This window comes from Planococcus citri, chromosome 1 (genome assembly GCF_950023065.1).
Source record: "Planococcus citri chromosome 1, ihPlaCitr1.1, whole genome shotgun sequence".
In the NCBI taxonomy this organism is placed as follows: domain Eukaryota; kingdom Metazoa; phylum Arthropoda; class Insecta; order Hemiptera; family Pseudococcidae; genus Planococcus; species Planococcus citri.
In genome coordinates this window covers 67,119,832-67,138,123 of record NC_088677.1, presented here as the reverse complement: position 1 = coordinate 67,138,123, position 18,292 = coordinate 67,119,832, and the positions used below count along the sequence as shown (strand labels likewise).

The following is an 18,292-nucleotide window of genomic DNA, read 5'->3' as shown; positions in this document are numbered from 1 at the left end:
GAGTTATCAAAAATTTGTTTTGATTTTGACTTTTGATTTCAGAAATTTTAATTTGAGTTGTCCAATGACAAGATTTTAATTTCAATTTTTTTCCACTAAAAATATTTTTGCGATGATTTTTACTCAATTAAGTAATCAAAAACTAGTCTTATTTGAATATTTCATGTTTTTGGGTGGAGATTTCTGTACAACAATGCAAAAAAGAGGTCTTGAAATTGAGCTTGTCCACTGGTGATTCTGGTGATGATCGCTCAAAAAAACTACAAAAGCAAAAACTTTCTTATCATTTTTGCATTTTTTTTTTATCAGAAAAAAAATATTTTCGGAATTTTTTTCATTCTTTTTAAATTTTACCAAAACTGTTAAATAAATAAACCAAATAAACGATTACACTAGACTAATTATTCACATTTTACATAAAGGTTCTAACAATGCCCATCCTTGTCTTATTTTGCTAGTCAACTTTCAGTGCTCAGTTTTCCTGTCACCGATATTTTTCCACAAGAAATGTAAGTAATGATTTTTTTTAGCTATTTCCATCGTTTCAACAAATACAGCGTTCTTTTCCTGCGTAGAAAATGTATTCGGGGTCAACAGAAGATAACCTGATGCTGGAACTAAAGCCGGAGGTGATTGAAGAAGTCATAAAAACAGGAACTGATCTACGCCAGTATTCCAAAGAAGTAGAGAAAAAATTACGCGAATATGAGAATAAGTCAATTCAAGACTACATTAAAGAAAGCCAAAACATAGTAAATCTCCATAATAGAATAAACAGCTGCGACGATATCTTAGAAGTAAGCCATTCTCATTTCTTGATCACCCTCTGTTGGATCACTTGGTAAAATTCGTTCATCATTTCAGCGAATGGAAAACATGCTACTGAACTTCAAGTCGGATCTAGGTAATATCAGTAGCGAGATCATATCATTACAAAAGAAATCAGTGGAAATGAGTCAACGTTTAAACAACAGACAATCTGTACGAGGCCATCTGAGTCAATTTATTGATGATATCTCCGTTTCTGAAGACCACATAAGACTTATACTGGAAGCAGATGTTACCGATAAAGAATTTATTAAACAACTTTCGGTGCTTAGTCAAAAAATCAATTTTGTACGAGAACAAAACACTGCTGGTAAATACTCGTGGAGATTGACTTTGGATTATGTTGAATGGTGATTCAATTCTCATCTTATTTATTAGGTATCAAAGCTTGTCAAGATGTAAAAGAAGTACTAGAAATGTTGAAAATAAAAGCGGTCACTAAAATTCGGGCTTACATCATGGAACAGATTTCTAAATTAAGAAGACCGATGACTAATTATCATATGCCTCAAAATGCCCTTCTAAAACACAAGTAAGTTCGTCACGTTTTTACTCATTGTGTTCATCCGTTTTACCTCTTTTTTACATTCTGATTAATTTTCAGATCGTTTTTTGAATTCTTACTCGCCAATGAGATCGCTGTCGCTCACGAAATTTGCAACGAATACGTCGATACGATGGGAAAAGTTTATTTCTCGTATTTCAAATCGTATTCGTCCAATTTAAAAAAGTTGCAATTCGAGGAAGCTGCTTCCAAAGAAGATCTATTAGGTGCTTCAGAGTCGAGTAATAGAGGTTTTTTCTCTAAATCTTCGCTCAAACAGAAAAATACAGTTTTTACGATCGGAAATCGAGGAGATATACTGAATAATCAATTAGAAGCACCGGTTATAATTCCTCACAGTGCTCATCAACAAGAAACACGGGTACGTTGGATTGGTTTGTTGAAATATTTTCAAATTTCGACGTTTGTTTTAAGATTTTGTTTCAATTTTCAGTATCCTTTCGAAGCATTATTCCGTTCCCAGCAATATGCTCTTTTAGATAATGCTTGTCGAGAGTATTTATTTATTTGTGAATTTTTCACCGTCAAAGGAGACGCTGCTTTAGAATTATTCAAAGGAATTATGACGCAGACGTTGAATTTATTAACTGTAAGTCCTTGTTTATTTGGTTATAATTTTTCCAGATCATGTTGCATTGAAAACTTTTTTCGTGTTTTAGAAAAATCTGGAAACGTTTGTAGAAAACTGTTACGACTTGATAGCTTTATTATTATGCTATCATATATCTCTACGGTACATGCTGATATGTCATAAACGTGCTGTACCAGCCTTAGATGATTATTGGAATAAAATGGAACCTATAATAATGGCCAGATTTGAACACGTTATGCGATTAAATATCGAAAGCGTTAGAATATGTGATCCTAACAAATTTAAGCAGGATATGAATCCGCATTACGTAAGACTATCATTATATTTTTTTGTTCTTTTTTTTGTCTGTGAGTAAATTTTTCAAAATTTCTCTCATTATTTCAGATTACTCGCAGATACGCCGAACTTAGCGCAGCAATTATAAGTATTGATAGTAATTATCCAAATGAAATGGTTACCAAATTATTAGCTGCATTACTAGAAGAAGTTCAATGTTTCATTTTAAAAATGGCAGCTATTTTCACCGGTCGAAAAGAGCAACTTGTATTTTTAATCAACAATTACGATTTAGCTTTGAATATTATCACTGTTAGTATTTTCCAGTCATTTTTAACGTCCATTTATCAAGCATTCTAATTGTGTTCTCAATTTCAGGAAAGAATCAGAAATAATTCCAAAGAAGTTGATACTTTTCGTTCGTTGGTAGATGCCAGAAGTATCGAATATGTAGAAGAAATTCTTTCTCCTCATTTTGGAGGTATTATTCAGTATGTTAGAGAAGGAGAAAATTTATTAGAACGAAATTTATCGGAAGAGTTGAAAAAACAAGAAGGTATGTGAATGAGCCTCAAATAATACCTGTAATGAAACGTACTTTCAAACTGACAATAATTTCATTTTGTAGGCAAACAGAAGAATTTAGTTCAGCAGTTCTGTGATACCTGGAAAACTTCTTTAGACAATATATACCGTACAGTATTATCATCGTTTCCAAATTTAGTGACCGGTTCATCTCTTGTTCAGCTGACATTCACGCAGCTGATACAGTATTGCGATCAATTCACTAAACTGTTGACTGCAGCTGTGAAACCTCAGTTCCCTAATATTCATTTAATGGTACTTGAAATGAAAAAGTATAAGATCAATTTTTAAAGCATCCTGAAAATTTTCATTCGGGAATTTTTATCTTCAAAGTATTATATTTTGGCACTATTTATAGTAATCTGTTATTTAGAAAATTTTACTATGGTTATTTATTTATTTGTTATGCTATGCTCAGATCATGTATAAAATATTGGTATAATATATTTTTAATAATTTATTTGAATTTCTGATGAATATTTTATATTCATATTCTAAATTACAAAATGCGCTGAAACCGGTTCAGTAGATGTTTCTTAATGAACCAATTTCCGGCGAATGGGGGTTTCGTATCGTTTGACGAAAATTCATTTACAGAAATTTGAGTCCAATTAAAATGACGGGTTTTTACAGGCTTAAAATGAAACCAAAAATTGTTAAAATCAGTTTCAACTGGTTTTATGTTCGATTTATGATTTACTAGTTTGAGTATATTTAGAGAGGTAAAACTGGTTCGAGTCAATTTTCATTCAACACGAAAAAATTAAATTGATATTGGTTCTGGTCGTTTGATTGAAATTGAAAAACCTGAATGCAACCGGTTCAAAGCTCTTTTTTGAATCATTTCTTTCACGAAAATCAGTTGGCCCCTTGAGAACTTGTTTTCTGAAATTTTGATCAAAAATTGTTGTTTGTAAGCAAATTTTAAAAAAAAACTGATTTTATAACTGGTCTAGAACGAAACCAAAAACTGATTGAAACAGGTTTTAACAGGTTTTGTGTTTGGTTTTAGAGGGAAAAAACTAGTTTGGGTTTATCAAAAAAAACTCTTTTGAGTCTGGCTTCATTTAAAATGAAAAAATTGAATTATTGACTAAAATCGTTTGATTAAAATTTCAAATCTCGAGTGCAACCAGTTTGGAGCTATTTTTCTACTTATTTTTCTCACAGAAGTCAGCCGAGAATCAGTTTTTAAAATTTCTTGATCGATTTGATCTAAATATTGTTCATGGAAGGAACGAACGATGTGATGCTCGCTTTGAATTAATCCAGGAGAATTCTGTCAAACTGCGTATCAAAATTTTTGATCACATGCAAAATTTACTCATCGATAATTTTAAAAGAAAGCAGAATAAAATTTAGTTCACTGGTTTAAACTAGTTTCTATCACCATTTTTAAACTGACGTATTTAAAAATTTTGCTCGAGTGTACCTTTGACATTGTGTAGGTACCTACGTTCTTTGTTCAAAATTTGAAATTCTAAACATCATGTTATTTTGTATTATTTCGCTATCGAAAATAAAATTTTCAATTTAGAAATTATGATTGATATGTATCTGACGATTACTCAGGGGTGCGGTGAAGGCACTTTCTTGAGTAGCAATCCTCGTTGACGATTTTGGGGGGGCCTTTTTTTTTTGATAATCCGAATCTTCACGACCCCCTTATCGCTTATATATTTTCAAACTATTTTTAAAAACGTTTATAATACCTACCAAAAAATAACAACTATTTTACCTATTTTTTCAACATTTTAAAAAAGAGTAAAAACGATCAACTTTTTTCATTCCGCATAGACATAGTGTTGTAAATGGCCCCCCTAAATTTGAGCAACCTCCTAAACACGAGTGCCCCCTCTAATCAAAATAATCCCCGTATTTCCTAAAAATCGATTAATTTGAAAAATGAAATAGAAAATATCTATTTTTTGAATAAGAATATCTCGAACGTTGTGTTGTGTGCGCTATAAATCGTTTCGTGTTTTTGAACTACATTACGTACTTGAGTGTGGCGATAGACACTTTTTTTTTGTGAAATAAAAACTCAAAATTGTTGATACCTAATTTGAACATTTTTTTCATTTTTTAAAATAAAATTGCAAGGATGCGAACAAAAAAAACTGGTTAAAGGTAAAAGGTTCCTAAAGGTTACTGAGAAATAGGTTCCGGTTAACAGTGATAGGCTAATTAGTTCCTGGTTATGGGTTCCAAAAAATTGGCGCAATCTTTTTCGGGTCAAAGGTTAAGGTCAAGGTATTTTTTTTGAATTTTTTCAAAATAAAATTTTCGAAATGAGTATAAGGATATACACTGCTTGGTATTATTTATTCAACTGTGAAACAATAACGAACCTACAAATGAACCATTTTAAACTTATTTCTGTGAAATTTCAAAAAATATTGCTCATTTTTTTCAAAAATGTATAACCAGTTGTCGCCTAGTTCAGAATATGAATGTAAACGAAAAATTCATCAACTTTTCCAAGTTTCGCACAAAAAATACCGAAAATTTTTGATTTTAAAAAAATGAAAAATTTAATTTATATCTATCAACCATAATTAACCGAAATTTTTTAAAGGTTACAGGTACAGGTACAGGTTAACAGTTATGGAAATTAAAATTTCAAATTCGGGTTCCGGTTCCAATTTTTAAAATTTCAGTTGAATGTTATTGGATAAAAATTATTTCCCCGAAAATTTTCGGGTCAATTCCGGTTTGCATCCCTAAAAAATTGTAATAAGTATTGATACCGAAAATTGGAAAATTCCAGGTTTGAATTTTGAAAAAATGAGGGGGCACTAATGCTAGTTTAGGGGGGGTGCTACTCATTGACCTTAGGGGGATCACCGCACCCCTGCGATTACTGTTTACAAAAAATATAAAAAATGCAACTGATCAGGATCAATAGGATCATAGATCGATTCTGGTAGGTATACTTTGGTTTTCCAGTACCTATTTAAATTCACTAGCCAAGTAAAATTTAATTTGATTTTTCCTCTGAAAAAAAAATAAATAAAACTGAAAAACCAAAATAACACTAATCGATTGATGACCACAGTAGTAATACAATAAGTTAATTTACTTAATATCATACAAGTAGAATTTTTTTATACACAAAGATGAACTTGAAAATGTAAACTTTTTACGGTAAAATCAGATTACTGATTATGGTTTTTAATTTAATAATTTGTTACTTGAAAAAAAAAATAGACGGATAATTACGTATTATTGGACGAATATTTTATGCGTTGTGCGAGGACGCGGTTCGATTATAATGTCTGGAGTAGTGTATTGAGCGACGGTGTTAAATCTTGACAGCCTAAACTGAAATGCATGAGAAAAAACCAGCTATGTCCGGATGCTTCAATTCGGTTCGATTTGGAATTTTTTTTCTCTCTTTCGTCGTACCTACTTAACGTAATGGGTTAAAATGTATCCGGTGAAACGTTCGTACGACGAGGATAGAATGGCAAATGGACTGAATTAATATAAATATTGCAGTAACGCGTAATTATCAAACTAAGGTCATGAATAAAAAATATACACAGGATTACTAAGTAATAGACATATCCTGTACATATTACAGCATCCTACGCTTCAGAAGATCGAGTTTTCTAACTACGAGCTGACATGGATTATCTTTAAACCACTCGTTGACAGTTTTTCCATCAGGTATCTTGGGCAGTGAGGTTTTTTTTGAGTCGAGGGATTTTTTTTTTCAAATTACAAGTGTAAGTATGGGTTTTCAAATTCGAGTGTTTCGATAATTTTGATTGTTTTTCGCATTGAATGATTTATATTACTGCTGAATTTCGGTGTTGAGTTTTAGTTTTTGTTTTTTCTTGGTGATTGTTTAGATGACGAATACAGGCAGAAAAGGCTCGAGCCGAAAAAGTCAGCAGCAAGATTCGTTTTATTTCACCGAGCTTACACTTAAGGATCTTGAATACCAGAATTTAGATGCAATAACTAAAATTAAATTATTTTTCTATGATAAAGAGGCTGGAACCATCTTTGGAAAAAGTCCTTTACGATGGGGTAAGTTATTACTTATACGATGATTTATTTTATTCTGGTTTTTGCATAATTCATGTTCTTGTCATGTAATAAATTTCTTGTGTTGGATCGTTGATCAATCAGTGGGTCTTTTAAGTGGAAGTCGATTCCAAAGTTTGAGTTGGAATGGAATGGTTATAAAATAAAATTGAAATTTGAAACTGAAACTTTGTTAGTTTAGTAATTACTAATTAGTTAATTATTTGAACTTTTAAAAGTGCGCATTTTAATTACCTGGCCTCCTATACGTATAACAATATTTTGACATTGGTGGGTTTTTCATTTTCAACGAAACCCTCAAATATTCATCAAATTTCAATAATTTCATTAAGTAATTTCAAACTTCTAAACCTCAAATCCTCAATAATTATTTTTTTAAAAAAATAAAAAATGAAACCTCAAACAAATAGGTAAAAAAATGTTCTTTGTGCATTTTATTTTCTGTGCTGTGATGAAAAAAATCCAAAAACTAGAACCGAATAATTCTCAAGTTTTTGACTCTGGAAAGGCGTTGACGCTTGTTTTGGAAACACCAACGAAAATATCAACAAAAATCCGTCCAAAAATCTAAATTCCAAAAATGTTATAGCATTTATTCGCTATTTTTGTAAATTTTTATTCGCTAAATGTGATTTTTAAAGTATAATAAATGACGAGACAAGGTGAAAAGTATATGCAGGGCACCCTGCGCTCGAGATTTTCGGACTCGAGTAAATATCTACTGAGTGGCTTGAGTCCTCGGACAGTTGTTCGTGGACGCACCTTAGCACAATGGGGTAATGATTCACGTTTAATAAATAATATAGAAGTTATATAAATCAATTAGTTATTTCATTTGTTTCACATGTACCACATTCATCATTATCTGTCATTTTTACAGGAAGATTTCTATTATTCTATCTGATATTCTACTCGATATTAGCCGCTATGTCACTTTGTCTATGGTGGATTTTCTCACTAACGCTGAATCCTCGAACACCAAGACACTTGACATCAGATTCTCTAATCGGGACCAATCCTGGTACAGTAATTAGTTCGCTCAACGAAGCATCATTTCGATGAATTGATTCTAACACACTTGTTGATTCCACAGGTCTTGGTTTTCGTCCATTACCATCCAGTGAAAATGTTCTAAGTTCTTTGATCTGGTATCAAGGAACCAAAAACGAAAGCTTTTTCTTCTGGACCAAAAGTTTGAAAGATTTTCTAGAAGGTTTGTTTCCACTTTGCGCTATAATTCTTGATCACTTGAAACACAAACACGTTCACATAACTTAATTATAATGGTAAATGTTTTAATATAGAATTAAGCACGATCTACATACAACTGATTAGTTCGACGAATTCAGTTTATTTTAAATGTGGTATCCGGAAGGTTCGCATTTCGATTTAATTTCAAATCAAGTACTCACGTAATATTTTTCTAAACGTAGTTGATTCTTGATTTCAAAATAGCATGATATTTTTTCTGTTATGGCTTACTCTTTTTTTCATATTTTTTTTTCTCGGAAATTTTGCATGCGTATTTCTCTAGCTTGTGTGTTGTCGAGCTTTTATTACCTCGAGTAGAAATTCATGTTTGTTGAAGTTGAATTTTATATGCGTTGCGAACAAATCGTCGATTGTTTTCTTTTGTTGTGTTTTTTTGTTTTGTAGTTGTGTTGTATATTTTTGAAATAGTAGAGTTGATTAATGTATTGAAATGGATTATACTTTTAAAGTTCAGAATCGAATGATTGCTCTCTTTTCTTTTTCTTTTCAATAACTAACGCCTTAAAATACATTCTCGTCATTTCCACTTGTTGAATACCTTCTTTATAACACTAATTCCGTTTATCTGTCTGAACATAATCCACTTTTACACTAGTTTATCGTGATGTGTATCATGTTTTAATTAATCGATATATTTCCAGTGTATAAAAGACCCGGATTGACTCCAGGAAGAGGACAAAATATATACAACTGTGATTTCGATCGACCACCGAAACCTGGGCAAGTGTGTGACGTAGATGTAAAATTACTAGCTCCATGTACTGAAGAAAACTACTTTATGTATCATCAGTCTAGTCCTTGTGTATTATTGAAGCTCAATAAGGTGACTAGAAAATTTTAATTTTGCTTCGCTTAGTTTCAAACTGATTATAAAACCGAGTCAACTTTCAGATTTATGGATGGAGACCAGATTTCTACAAAGATCCCAAAGAATTACCCGCCGATATGCCTAAACATTTGAGAGAACGTATTACTCATCTCGCCAAATCTCCGAATCCAACCGATCAAGCCAAAGTAAGTTACCATAAATCTGAAATCAAACTCTGGAACGGAGCTGATTTTTCAAACTATGTTCTTTGCTGTTTTAGTTGAATACGGTATGGGTTTCGTGCAAAGGTGAGAGTCCAGCTGATGCAGAATTCATCGGTGTAGTCGATTACCATCCTATGGAAGGATTCCCTGGATTCTTCTTCCCGTACGAAAACTCCGAAGGTTATCTTAGTCCATTGGTCGCCGTTCATTTCAAAAGACCTAAACGTAAGTCAACCATACAAGCCCATTTGACTGACTCGTTCTTTATTTTGAAATTTTATCTACTTTTTTTTTTGTTTTTTTAATGATTTGTAGCTGGAGTTTTGATCAATATCGAATGCAGAGCTTGGGCTAAAAACATCCTGTATCGCCATAAAGACAAACAAGGATCTGTTCACTTTGAATTAATGATTGACTGAAGCATGGTCACTGCCAAGACTTTCTAAGCAGATAACAGATCTCTCCAAGTCTCCAGTGAGCATTAATCTTAAGAAAAATATTTTTCTACTCGTCGCACATTTTGAAAAAATTTCTATATTAGCAATTTGAAAGTGAAATAAGCAATTCGCAGTATTATGATAGCATCTAGTGTCATTTTTTCAAATCAAGTCAATGGCATTATTTGCATAAGTGTTGTGTCTATGAAAAATACGTGAATTTTTTTTTTTTTTACCTGTGGTAAGTTTTGTATTACGAACGTTTTAAACCGCGTGTTATTTATTTTAGGTAATTTTTTAATAGTATTTTCTTTTTTTACTTCGAGCGGCCTTTTTTTATAGTTGATATTTATATGCACGGAATTCAATTTTTAATACTCCGAATCTCTCTTCTTTTTTTTTTAAATATCAGAAATAAAGATGATTTTTCGTTATTAAAGTTGTTTCTGTTTATTAATATAAGGTGTACTTGGTTTTACTATTATCGTGTTACAGTTTCGTAATACCATACTTTAATCCTGTAATGTGACAAAGCTCGTGAAATAATTAAACACCTACGTGAACTCGAAGAATAATTGTTTTTCAAGGGCAATATGTAGTCATCGTAAAAACGGATGCGTTGGTACAATACAATCTCGCCAATACAAATTTTTTATTAGTTTTGTAATTGATATAATTCTCTTCTTGTATTACTTATTATTCGCAATAGTCGAGCAAATTTTACGTGTAATGCATCGTGATGGTTGATACTATTGAGCTACCATTTGGATTGAAGTTTACTGTGAAGATGAGTATTTTCTACAGTCATATGATTCAGGATATTTTAAATCAGGTCTCCGGTACTTTAATATTGAAAATAGACATCTAAAAATCAATGTTTACGACTCAACCTCCATAATTATGAAATATTGGAAGTATTCTTTTCAAATAATTTTTTTCTAAATTGGAAATATTTGACATCGAATAATGCCTACCTACTGCCTACTGAGTGTCACCGATGAAAAATTTATCCTTTAAATTAGCACCGAATTATGTACATTACTCATTAACGAGAGACTAATTATTTTTTTCGAAAATATTGGTCATCGGTCATTGACGTCATTGTCACATTAAAACTAATTTCCGTTGTTCGGACGGTTGTTCTCGAGTTTTTTCTTCTCGACAATAAAAACCACGCCTATAATACATACACACGTCTCACCTATCCACTCGACTACTTCCATTCAATCCACAACACTCAAATGTGGAATAGTAGGACAAAATACGTCACCGACGACGATGAATCCAGCATTCGGTACGAGAGATCTCCTGATAGAGCATTGTCATATGGCGCAATGCGGGATAGTTTACCTTAGCGCCTGTGCCACGGTAGGACAACTTGGCCGGCACTACTATAGACGCATACGATTTCTCATGTAAAAAATGCAATTTTTTCGATTGTATGCGAGTTCGGGTGAACTTTCATGTAGTCTCAAATTAAAGGCAATAAAATTCTGTATCGATTGATCTTAAATTTTCATCATTTCGCGTAAAAATAACGATTTTATGAATACTTCTATTTTACTGATTTTTGAATACTACGTACGTCATCTTTAAACTATAAACTACTCGAAATTTTCAATGAGCACATATGTGTTTTGAATGATCAAAATATTCAGAATTTTATCCTCTTTAAAATGAGTTTTTCCCGAAAGCTCTACCTTTTACCGTTCAAAAGTTCTCGAAGCTTTAAGTTGCAAAAACCAGCTGCAGGCAGTAATTATTGAACTTTGAACTAAAATTAATCGAAATATTCAGTGAACACATAGGTACGATTTTAATGCAGCAAATTGTTTGTAATTTTATTTTCTTTAAAATGGGGGTTTCGGTTTCCCGAAAGCTCTGCCTTTACCGTTCAAAAGTTCTTGAAGATCAAAGCTGCCAAAAGTTGTCACTGATCAATACCAAAGTGAACTGATAGGTATTATAAGTACTTACTCAGTGATGATACAATTTGACCATTTTCGGCAACTTTGATCTTCCAGAGCTTTTGAATGGTAAAAGATAGAGCTTTTGGTACAAATAAGTAGGATGAAAATTTCGGTTAATTTCAGTTCAAAGTTCAATACTTATACTGCTCGCCGCTGGTTTTCGCCTTGTTTTTGCAACTTCAAGCTTCGAGAACTTATGAACGGTAAAAGGCAGAGCTTTCGGGAAACCCCCATTTTAAAGAGGATAAAACTACGAACATTTTGCTGTATTAAAATACCTATTGGCCACTGAAAATTTCGATTAATATCAGTTCAAAGTTCAATAATTACTGCCTGCAGCTGGTTTTTGCAAATTAAAGCTTCGAGAACTTTTGAACGGTAAAAGGTAGAGCTTTCGGGAAAAACTCATTTTAAAGAGGATAAAATTCTGAACATTTTAATCATTCAAAACACATATGTGCTCATTGAAAATTTCGAGTAGTTTATAGTTTAAAGATGACGTACGTAGTATTCAAAAATGAGTAAAATAGAAGTATTCATAAAATCGTTATTTTTACGCGAAATGATGAAAATTTAAGATCAATCGATACAGAATTTTATTGCCTTTAATTTGAGACTACATGAAAGTTCACCCGAACTCGCGTACAATCGAAAAAATTGCATTTTTTACATGAGAAATCGTATGCGTCTATAGTAGTGCCGGCCAAGTTGTCCTACCGTGGCACAGGCGCTAGGGTATGCAGCAATTTTGTAAATGCTCTATACTTCATATTCTCCTAATGAAAATGGTACACTTTCGCTTTCAACATTGGAATGTCATTATACGGGTTATTAAAGTTGCATATCGTGTTATGAGAAAGGCGCAGAAGCAGATGCTGCGGATTTGTTTTTAATTTTAATTATTATTTTAGCTTTTCAAATTAATTATTGAGATCGATGAACGGTGATTGAGAAGTCTGATACGTATGAATACCAAATTTCATGTTGCTGGATTTGTAATTCGTGGCGTTATTTATTTATTTTACCGAAGTAGGCCAATCATAAACATTTCAGATGAAAAGTTCAGGAATTATTAGGATGAAAATCACTGTTTATCTTGTATTCGTCTTGCAATATTTCACTTCGTTTTAAAAATATATCTGTAATGTATTTGCTTTTGTAAAATTATATAAACATCAAAAATGAATAACTGCAGACATCATTGTTATAAAAAAAAGAAAACATAATTTATTGCTTTAAAACAAATTAACAAAACACAAATTCGAATTGTTCAACAGTGTTCGTTTCTAAATTATATTTTGTTACGAATAAAAAAATAACTTTCGTCAAAAAATTATTTTAAAATTTCTAATACCTCCTGAGAACTTTCAACTCGAATTTGAGAGAATATTTCTGAAAACGATTTGATTCAACTTAATCGAAATCAGAATATTTTCCAGGGTCATGGTCAGATCATTTATTTGTTAATAAGGTGCAGCATGAAGACCCAGTTCATCTAAACGATAAGCTTCCATAGATTCCTTTTTAAAGCTTTTCTTTGCTACGTGGTTTCGAAAACTTGTCAAAAATATCAGCAAACAAAATGATATCACTGAAAATATTCGAAAGCAATGTAAGAATAAATCTTCAAAACTTACACTAAAAAAAAAAAAAAAAAAATTACAAAAATTTGGCTAAAAACATACCCATTAGAATTAGATGAACTATTTTCATTGAAACGGCCATATCTAAGATACTCAACAACGCCACTGATGGTTCTGTGAGGATGACGAATTTTAGCAGGAATACTTCGTGGCATTTCCTTCCCAGCAATATCACCATAGCAAAGACTTTATGTATTCCATAGATGAAAAGGTAAATCGCACCGGGGTCTAAAAAATATGGTATTTTCTAGAACAAAAGATACAACAAGAAGGAAAAGATAAAAATTAGTTCCATAGAGATCAATAAGCAAATAGTGTAGTATAGGTATAAATTCTAATATAATTTCTTACCATAAAGATCCCATATAAAGTTGAAACAGAAACGAGTAATCCGACGATGCTCCATGTGAAAGTAATCCAGATATTTTGAAATGGCTTATCACTCTGGAAATCTGCAAAATATTCGTACTGTTCGCTACATTCTTCTAATTTGCCAGATTCAAATGAGAATGGATATCGGTTTGGTTTGAGAGGTTTAATGGAAACAAAATCTGAAAAATATTTCAAGCATGAACATTATTATTTTTACATAAGTAGGTACTAGATGTCTGTAGATCTGGTAGGATGATTTTTTTTATACCTTGAGGATGAACTGCTATATACGCGAGGAATATCACTGATACCCAAAATAATCCCTGAAAAAAAAAAGAATTTAGTAGAGAATGGACTTTTATTTTATATTTCAATTTAATAGGTACACAAAAAATTATTTACTCACCAAAAGTACGCAGAATGAGATCTGAATGATGAAATAGTTTAGGTATCTGCAAAAGAAACAACATATTTTAGGTCTAGCCATTTGATATCAGAGCAGGAATTTTACTTCAAGCAAGTAAGTTAAGCTACTTAAAATGCCGAAGCCGAAGTATATTTGTTTTAATGCTACGATAAATATTCAGTGTAACGTCCATTGTCCACGAATATCGCCGATCAATGTTATCAATTAAGTACCTACGATTAGATTAGCCCAGGCTTTAAATTTATCCAGAAAAGTACGTATGTTTAGCTGCGAGTTAATGAGAACATAATTAGCCTTTTCTTTTACTGATCCCTCTTCTCTTCTCTCGTCGTATGTGTGTTCTTATTACATATGTATAATATCTACATACTTATTTGTATAATAAGTTCACTGACCATCGTTCAGAAGAGCATGGTAGGTACCTAGTTGGTATAGCCAACAAAAAAAAAAAAAAAAAAAAAATGCTCAAAGGCAGAATGTTTGCATAAGCATCAAACGACAGGAGCAGAATAAATATGCAAATTTGAAGATTTTTCAGCTGAGAAATTAAATAAATTCCTAGATTTCGGCAGTTTTGTTCTAATTTGTTTCAATTTTAATTTAATTTTACGTACCTATTTCAATTTTGTCTGATTTTACTTCATGTTGTTCCATTTCAATTTTGTTTTTATTTACCTAATTTAATTTTGAATAAATTGAACTGAATTTTATCATGACTAGTTTTGTATTAATCTGATTTTGTTTTGATGCCATATTATTCCATTTCATTTTTATTTTCATTTTATTTCATTTCTGTTCCATCATAATTTCATTTTATTCGGTATTTAATTACCTAATTATTTATGTTTTTTTTAAAATTTAGGTTTTGGGTACTTCAATCTTCATTACTTATTTGTTTTAATTTATAGTGTTGTTTTATATGGCATGAAGTCTCACTTACTCTTAATACTTATTATTGTAATTCAAGACGTCAATTTTGATTAACCTAGGTACTTATTTCATCGTCATTTTAAATTCATTATGATTTCATCGTAGGTACCTACTTTTACTTTTCATCTTATTGTAGCTTTTTTAAATTCAACTTTTGATTAATTTAATTAAATTTTTATTTTATTTTATCATTATTTCTATTTTGTTGTAATTATTCTACTATATTTTCTACTTCGATTCAATTTCGTTTCAAATTGAAATTCATTTTACTTTGAATCTATTTTTTAAGCAATTAAAATTTTACTAAAATACTAACTATAGGTAACGTATAATATTTATTTCAATTTAGTTTCGTTTTAATTTAGTTATTTTTTTAAAATTTAGTTCAACTAGGCAATTTCAGGCTAATTTATAGTTTAATTTTAAATCATTTCATCTCATTTTGTAGTAACTTTTTAATATTGTAATTTTGTTTCAATTTCATTTATATTTCGTTTTATTTTAATTCAACGGCGACATGTTAATGAACTCGGATCTGTTTTAGACCCGTTTTGAATGATACAGTTTATTTTACTTTTCAATCGAGGAAAGGAAAGGGGCGATATTATTATGATTCTTCCTAAAAAATTGCACATCATCTCAAAAACATTAATTTATTCTTCTTATGAACGATTATGCCTACATTAAAATTTTAATTCTGAGATTTTATGTTTTTTTTTTAAACATTTGCAAAAGTGAGTAATCGTTTTAGAAGAAGTGTATTTAATTGAGATTTATTTACTTGTAACAAGACCATGAATCCTGAACTTGATCAACTTGATCCATTTCAACAACATCACGGTCTCTTTTCGCAGGCGCATTTGAATTTCGTAAATTTTCTTGACGACTTTTTGTAATCAGCGCAAAATAAAACGAAGCAACTGAAAATTAATTTCAAAACAAGTTGAAATATTGGAAGAGACGAAAAAAAATTATCTACGAGCATAGGTACATAGATAGGTATAAGGTAATTAATTTATAAACCTGTGGCGATTAAATGACTGATGATTATAATTGGACGTTTATCCGCATCGAGGAGTTTCAACAAAATCTTAATAATGAGCGATTCGTTGTACGAAGCAATTGTTAGCCAGAAATAGTCTTTTTTCATTAGAATCAATATCACTGAGCAAAATCCCATTTGAATGCCGTTCAAGTAAAAATAGAAAGTGCCTACATTTAAAAGGCCAAATTTTTTCTGAAATGAAAAAGAAAAAAAATCAGATAATGACGTACCAAGTAGGTACACGTGAGAAAATTAAAACTACGTTTCAAGTACTAAGTATGCATATCTCCGTCAATTTCATACGTACCATCCAAAGTCCATAAAGTCCTAAAATAGAAATGGTTATTCCAATAAAGCTCCATATTGCAGCAGCAATGTTGATCGTTTCAGAGAGATTCAAATGTAAATCTAAAACCAAAAAAAATTGTACGAAATTATTTCAAATGGTGAATTGATTTTAATAGCAGGTAAAAAATACATTTCATGTTCATTTAGTTATAAGAAAAAATGTTCACCTTGGTTAAAAAATATTAAATATATGAAAAATACAGCCGCTGTCGAATTAATACACTGGAAAGTGGCAGATATAATTAGTTAGCTGATAACTCACTTATTTTTTTCAACTTTTCTTATTCATTGGAGTACATTTCCATGCATTATTGAACACGTGCAAATTCAAATTCTTCGAGAGATATTCCAATAGCACACTCTGATTTTTAAAAAAGATCCAAAAAATTGAGATTTTCCAATAGAAACTTGGATACTGAATTTGCACATGTTCAATAGTCCATTATATCGCACTTTTTTTCAAATAGGTAGCAATTACCTACCAAAATAATACAAAACAATACTTCAATGATACAACCGCAACAATATCCACCTCCTTGAGCCATTCTTGCACTTGAAATTCATTTTAACTTTAGCACAACATAAAGTAAAACTTAAGTACCGCTATAACAAACATTGACAACCGAATTCCACCACGTTGTTTTAAAAAATATGAAAAAACGAATGATGAGATAAAAATTTCTGGTTTCATAATTCGCTTAAGACCGGAAAGCGATAACGTAGGAAAACATATGAGTTGCTACGATGAATGATTAGTCATAGACAATACATTTACGCAGGTATTTGAAAACAGCCATTACCGTTTAATTCTGCGAAGAGGAATGCATCAAATTTGTATATTGAAAGCTACCTATTGTAATAATATATAGATCTTTCAGCTTATAATCTGACCTGTAGATCGCACGTTATCACTGAGCTATAGCGAGATAAACGTACTCATTAATTTTTTTTTCTTCAGATGCATAATAGATAATAAGCATGTGTTCCATCTTTCACGGATGAGAAATCTTTAGTAAATGAAGCTTCAATTTTCTAATTACTCATTTATTTGCAATTTGATAATTTTTAATCACGTTTATGTATGATGAATTACAAAACTCAAAATTCAATTTGCATACTACGTACAATCGTTAGAAAAATAATCACACTCGATTCCTCTATCTTCTGGTAATTTTATTTAAAAAATCACACTCATTCGATAAATGAGTCTGAACATTCTGAATCATCGATTTTTCTATGCTTATACATATTTTCCTGCAGTGATGAGTAATGCATCCCCCGTCAGGAAATCAATTTATGTCTGAATAAAACTTTTTAAACATCCAGCCTCAAATTCTTCTTTCAACATCGGAGAAATTCTGTTTAAATCCTTGCATCAGGTTACGAGAGGTCCAAATCATTGCAGAGGTATTTCTTCATGTTCATCCGACGACTCAATATTGATCGAATTTTTCTTCAATGCTGCTTTTCTGTAACGTTTTAGATTAAATACGATGGATAGCAGAAAAACTGAAACATAATCGACGAATTAATGTTGAAAATTACTTAGGTATAGGTACCTACCGAATCTGAAAAAATCAAATAAACCAATCAAAATTACCTAGGTTTATGGGTACAAACCTATTATCAGCACATGAGTAAAAGAAACTGTCAACTGAAAGAAATCAGAGGTAAATTCATCGATCAAAACGAACAAAAGTGGTCCACAGGATGCGTATACAATGATAGTATTGAAAGCGCGATTAATGGCGGTTGAAATGAACATTGTCAGAGTCAAAATTCCTTTGAGGATGGCAGAATATTGAAAATATTGAATGGGTTTTTCCAAGAAGTGAAGCTTGTTCTGAAAAAAATAAAGCATATGTACCTACTGATCATGGATGTGTGTGGAGTAAAAACACATTTTTGGACCAA

At 31.3% G+C, this 18,292-nt stretch overlaps 3 protein-coding genes across 6 annotated transcripts; 2 read left to right on the top strand and 1 right to left on the bottom strand.

Moving 5' to 3' along the window:
- Positions 1 to 290: 290 nt before the first annotated feature.
- On the top strand, positions 291 to 3,306 carry LOC135833462 (vacuolar protein sorting-associated protein 52 homolog). Its single transcript, XM_065347302.1, has 10 exons — positions 291 to 509; positions 576 to 797; positions 865 to 1,138; positions 1,207 to 1,360; positions 1,433 to 1,754; positions 1,827 to 1,982; positions 2,053 to 2,292; positions 2,370 to 2,573; positions 2,640 to 2,817; positions 2,890 to 3,306. Exons 2-10 carry the CDS (start codon positions 579 to 581, stop codon positions 3,135 to 3,137), a joined length of 1,995 nt encoding a protein of 664 aa, XP_065203374.1. The 5' UTR covers positions 291 to 509; positions 576 to 578; the 3' UTR covers positions 3,138 to 3,306.
- A 3,116-nt stretch (positions 3,307 to 6,422) lies between these two features.
- LOC135833465 (sodium/potassium-transporting ATPase subunit beta-2-like) lies at positions 6,423 to 10,206 on the top strand. Of its 2 annotated transcripts, XM_065347307.1 has the most exons (8): positions 6,423 to 6,577; positions 6,704 to 6,884; positions 7,783 to 7,923; positions 7,996 to 8,115; positions 8,816 to 8,997; positions 9,066 to 9,188; positions 9,263 to 9,431; positions 9,522 to 10,206. In XM_065347307.1, exons 2-8 carry the CDS (start codon positions 6,704 to 6,706, stop codon positions 9,623 to 9,625), a joined length of 1,020 nt encoding a protein of 339 aa, XP_065203379.1. In that variant the 5' UTR covers positions 6,423 to 6,577; the 3' UTR covers positions 9,626 to 10,206. The 2 variants fall into 2 exon arrangements, with proteins under 2 accessions (XP_065203379.1, XP_065203380.1); XM_065347308.1 differs by lacking the exons at positions 6,423 to 6,577; positions 6,704 to 6,884 and adding an exon at positions 7,430 to 7,678.
- A 2,608-nt stretch (positions 10,207 to 12,814) lies between these two features.
- LOC135833458 (uncharacterized) lies at positions 12,815 to 17,212 on the bottom strand. Of its 3 annotated transcripts, XM_065347296.1 has the most exons (10): positions 16,861 to 17,212; positions 16,546 to 16,600; positions 16,338 to 16,438; positions 16,009 to 16,222; positions 15,767 to 15,905; positions 14,035 to 14,080; positions 13,897 to 13,951; positions 13,608 to 13,807; positions 13,299 to 13,503; positions 12,815 to 13,204 (listed from the first exon to the last, which is right to left on the bottom strand). In XM_065347296.1, the coding sequence occupies exons 1-10, from the start codon at positions 16,921 to 16,923 to the stop codon at positions 13,077 to 13,079; spliced, it is 1,206 nt and encodes a 401-aa protein (XP_065203368.1). In that variant the 5' UTR covers positions 16,924 to 17,212; the 3' UTR covers positions 12,815 to 13,076. The 3 variants fall into 3 exon arrangements, with proteins under 3 accessions (XP_065203368.1, XP_065203369.1, XP_065203370.1); XM_065347297.1 differs by lacking the exon at positions 16,546 to 16,600 and having other exon boundaries at positions 16,861 to 17,209; XM_065347298.1 differs by lacking the exons at positions 16,546 to 16,600; positions 16,861 to 17,212 and adding an exon at positions 16,641 to 16,814.
- Positions 17,213 to 18,292: the final 1,080 nt, after the last annotated feature.

Excerpts from the sequence above, each read along its gene's own strand:
- LOC135833465 (XM_065347307.1), top strand. The coding sequence starts at position 6,704 with ATGACGAATACAGGCAGAAAAGGCTCGAGCCGAAAAAGTCAGCAGCAA. Across the intron at positions 7,924-7,995 it reads TCTAATCGGGACCAATCCTG|GTCTTGGTTTTCGTCCATTA; the intron begins GTACAGTAATTA and ends TTGATTCCACAG. Across the intron at positions 8,116-8,815 it reads TTTGAAAGATTTTCTAGAAG|TGTATAAAAGACCCGGATTG; the intron begins GTTTGTTTCCAC and ends ATATATTTCCAG.
- LOC135833462 (XM_065347302.1), top strand. The coding sequence starts at position 579 with ATGTATTCGGGGTCAACAGAAGATAACCTGATGCTGGAACTAAAGCCG. Across the intron at positions 1,361-1,432 it reads AATGCCCTTCTAAAACACAA|ATCGTTTTTTGAATTCTTAC; the intron begins GTAAGTTCGTCA and ends ATTAATTTTCAG. Across the intron at positions 1,983-2,052 it reads AGACGTTGAATTTATTAACT|AAAAATCTGGAAACGTTTGT; the intron begins GTAAGTCCTTGT and ends TTCGTGTTTTAG.
- LOC135833458 (XM_065347296.1), bottom strand. The coding sequence starts at position 16,923 with ATGGCTCAAGGAGGTGGATATTGTTGCGGTTGTATCATTGAAGTATTG. Across the intron at positions 16,601-16,860 it reads TATTGTTTTGTATTATTTTG|TGTATTAATTCGACAGCGGC; the intron begins GTAGGTAATTGC and ends GCCACTTTCCAG. Across the intron at positions 13,952-14,034 it reads TCTCATTCTGCGTACTTTTG|GGATTATTTTGGGTATCAGT; the intron begins GTGAGTAAATAA and ends TTTTTTTTTCAG.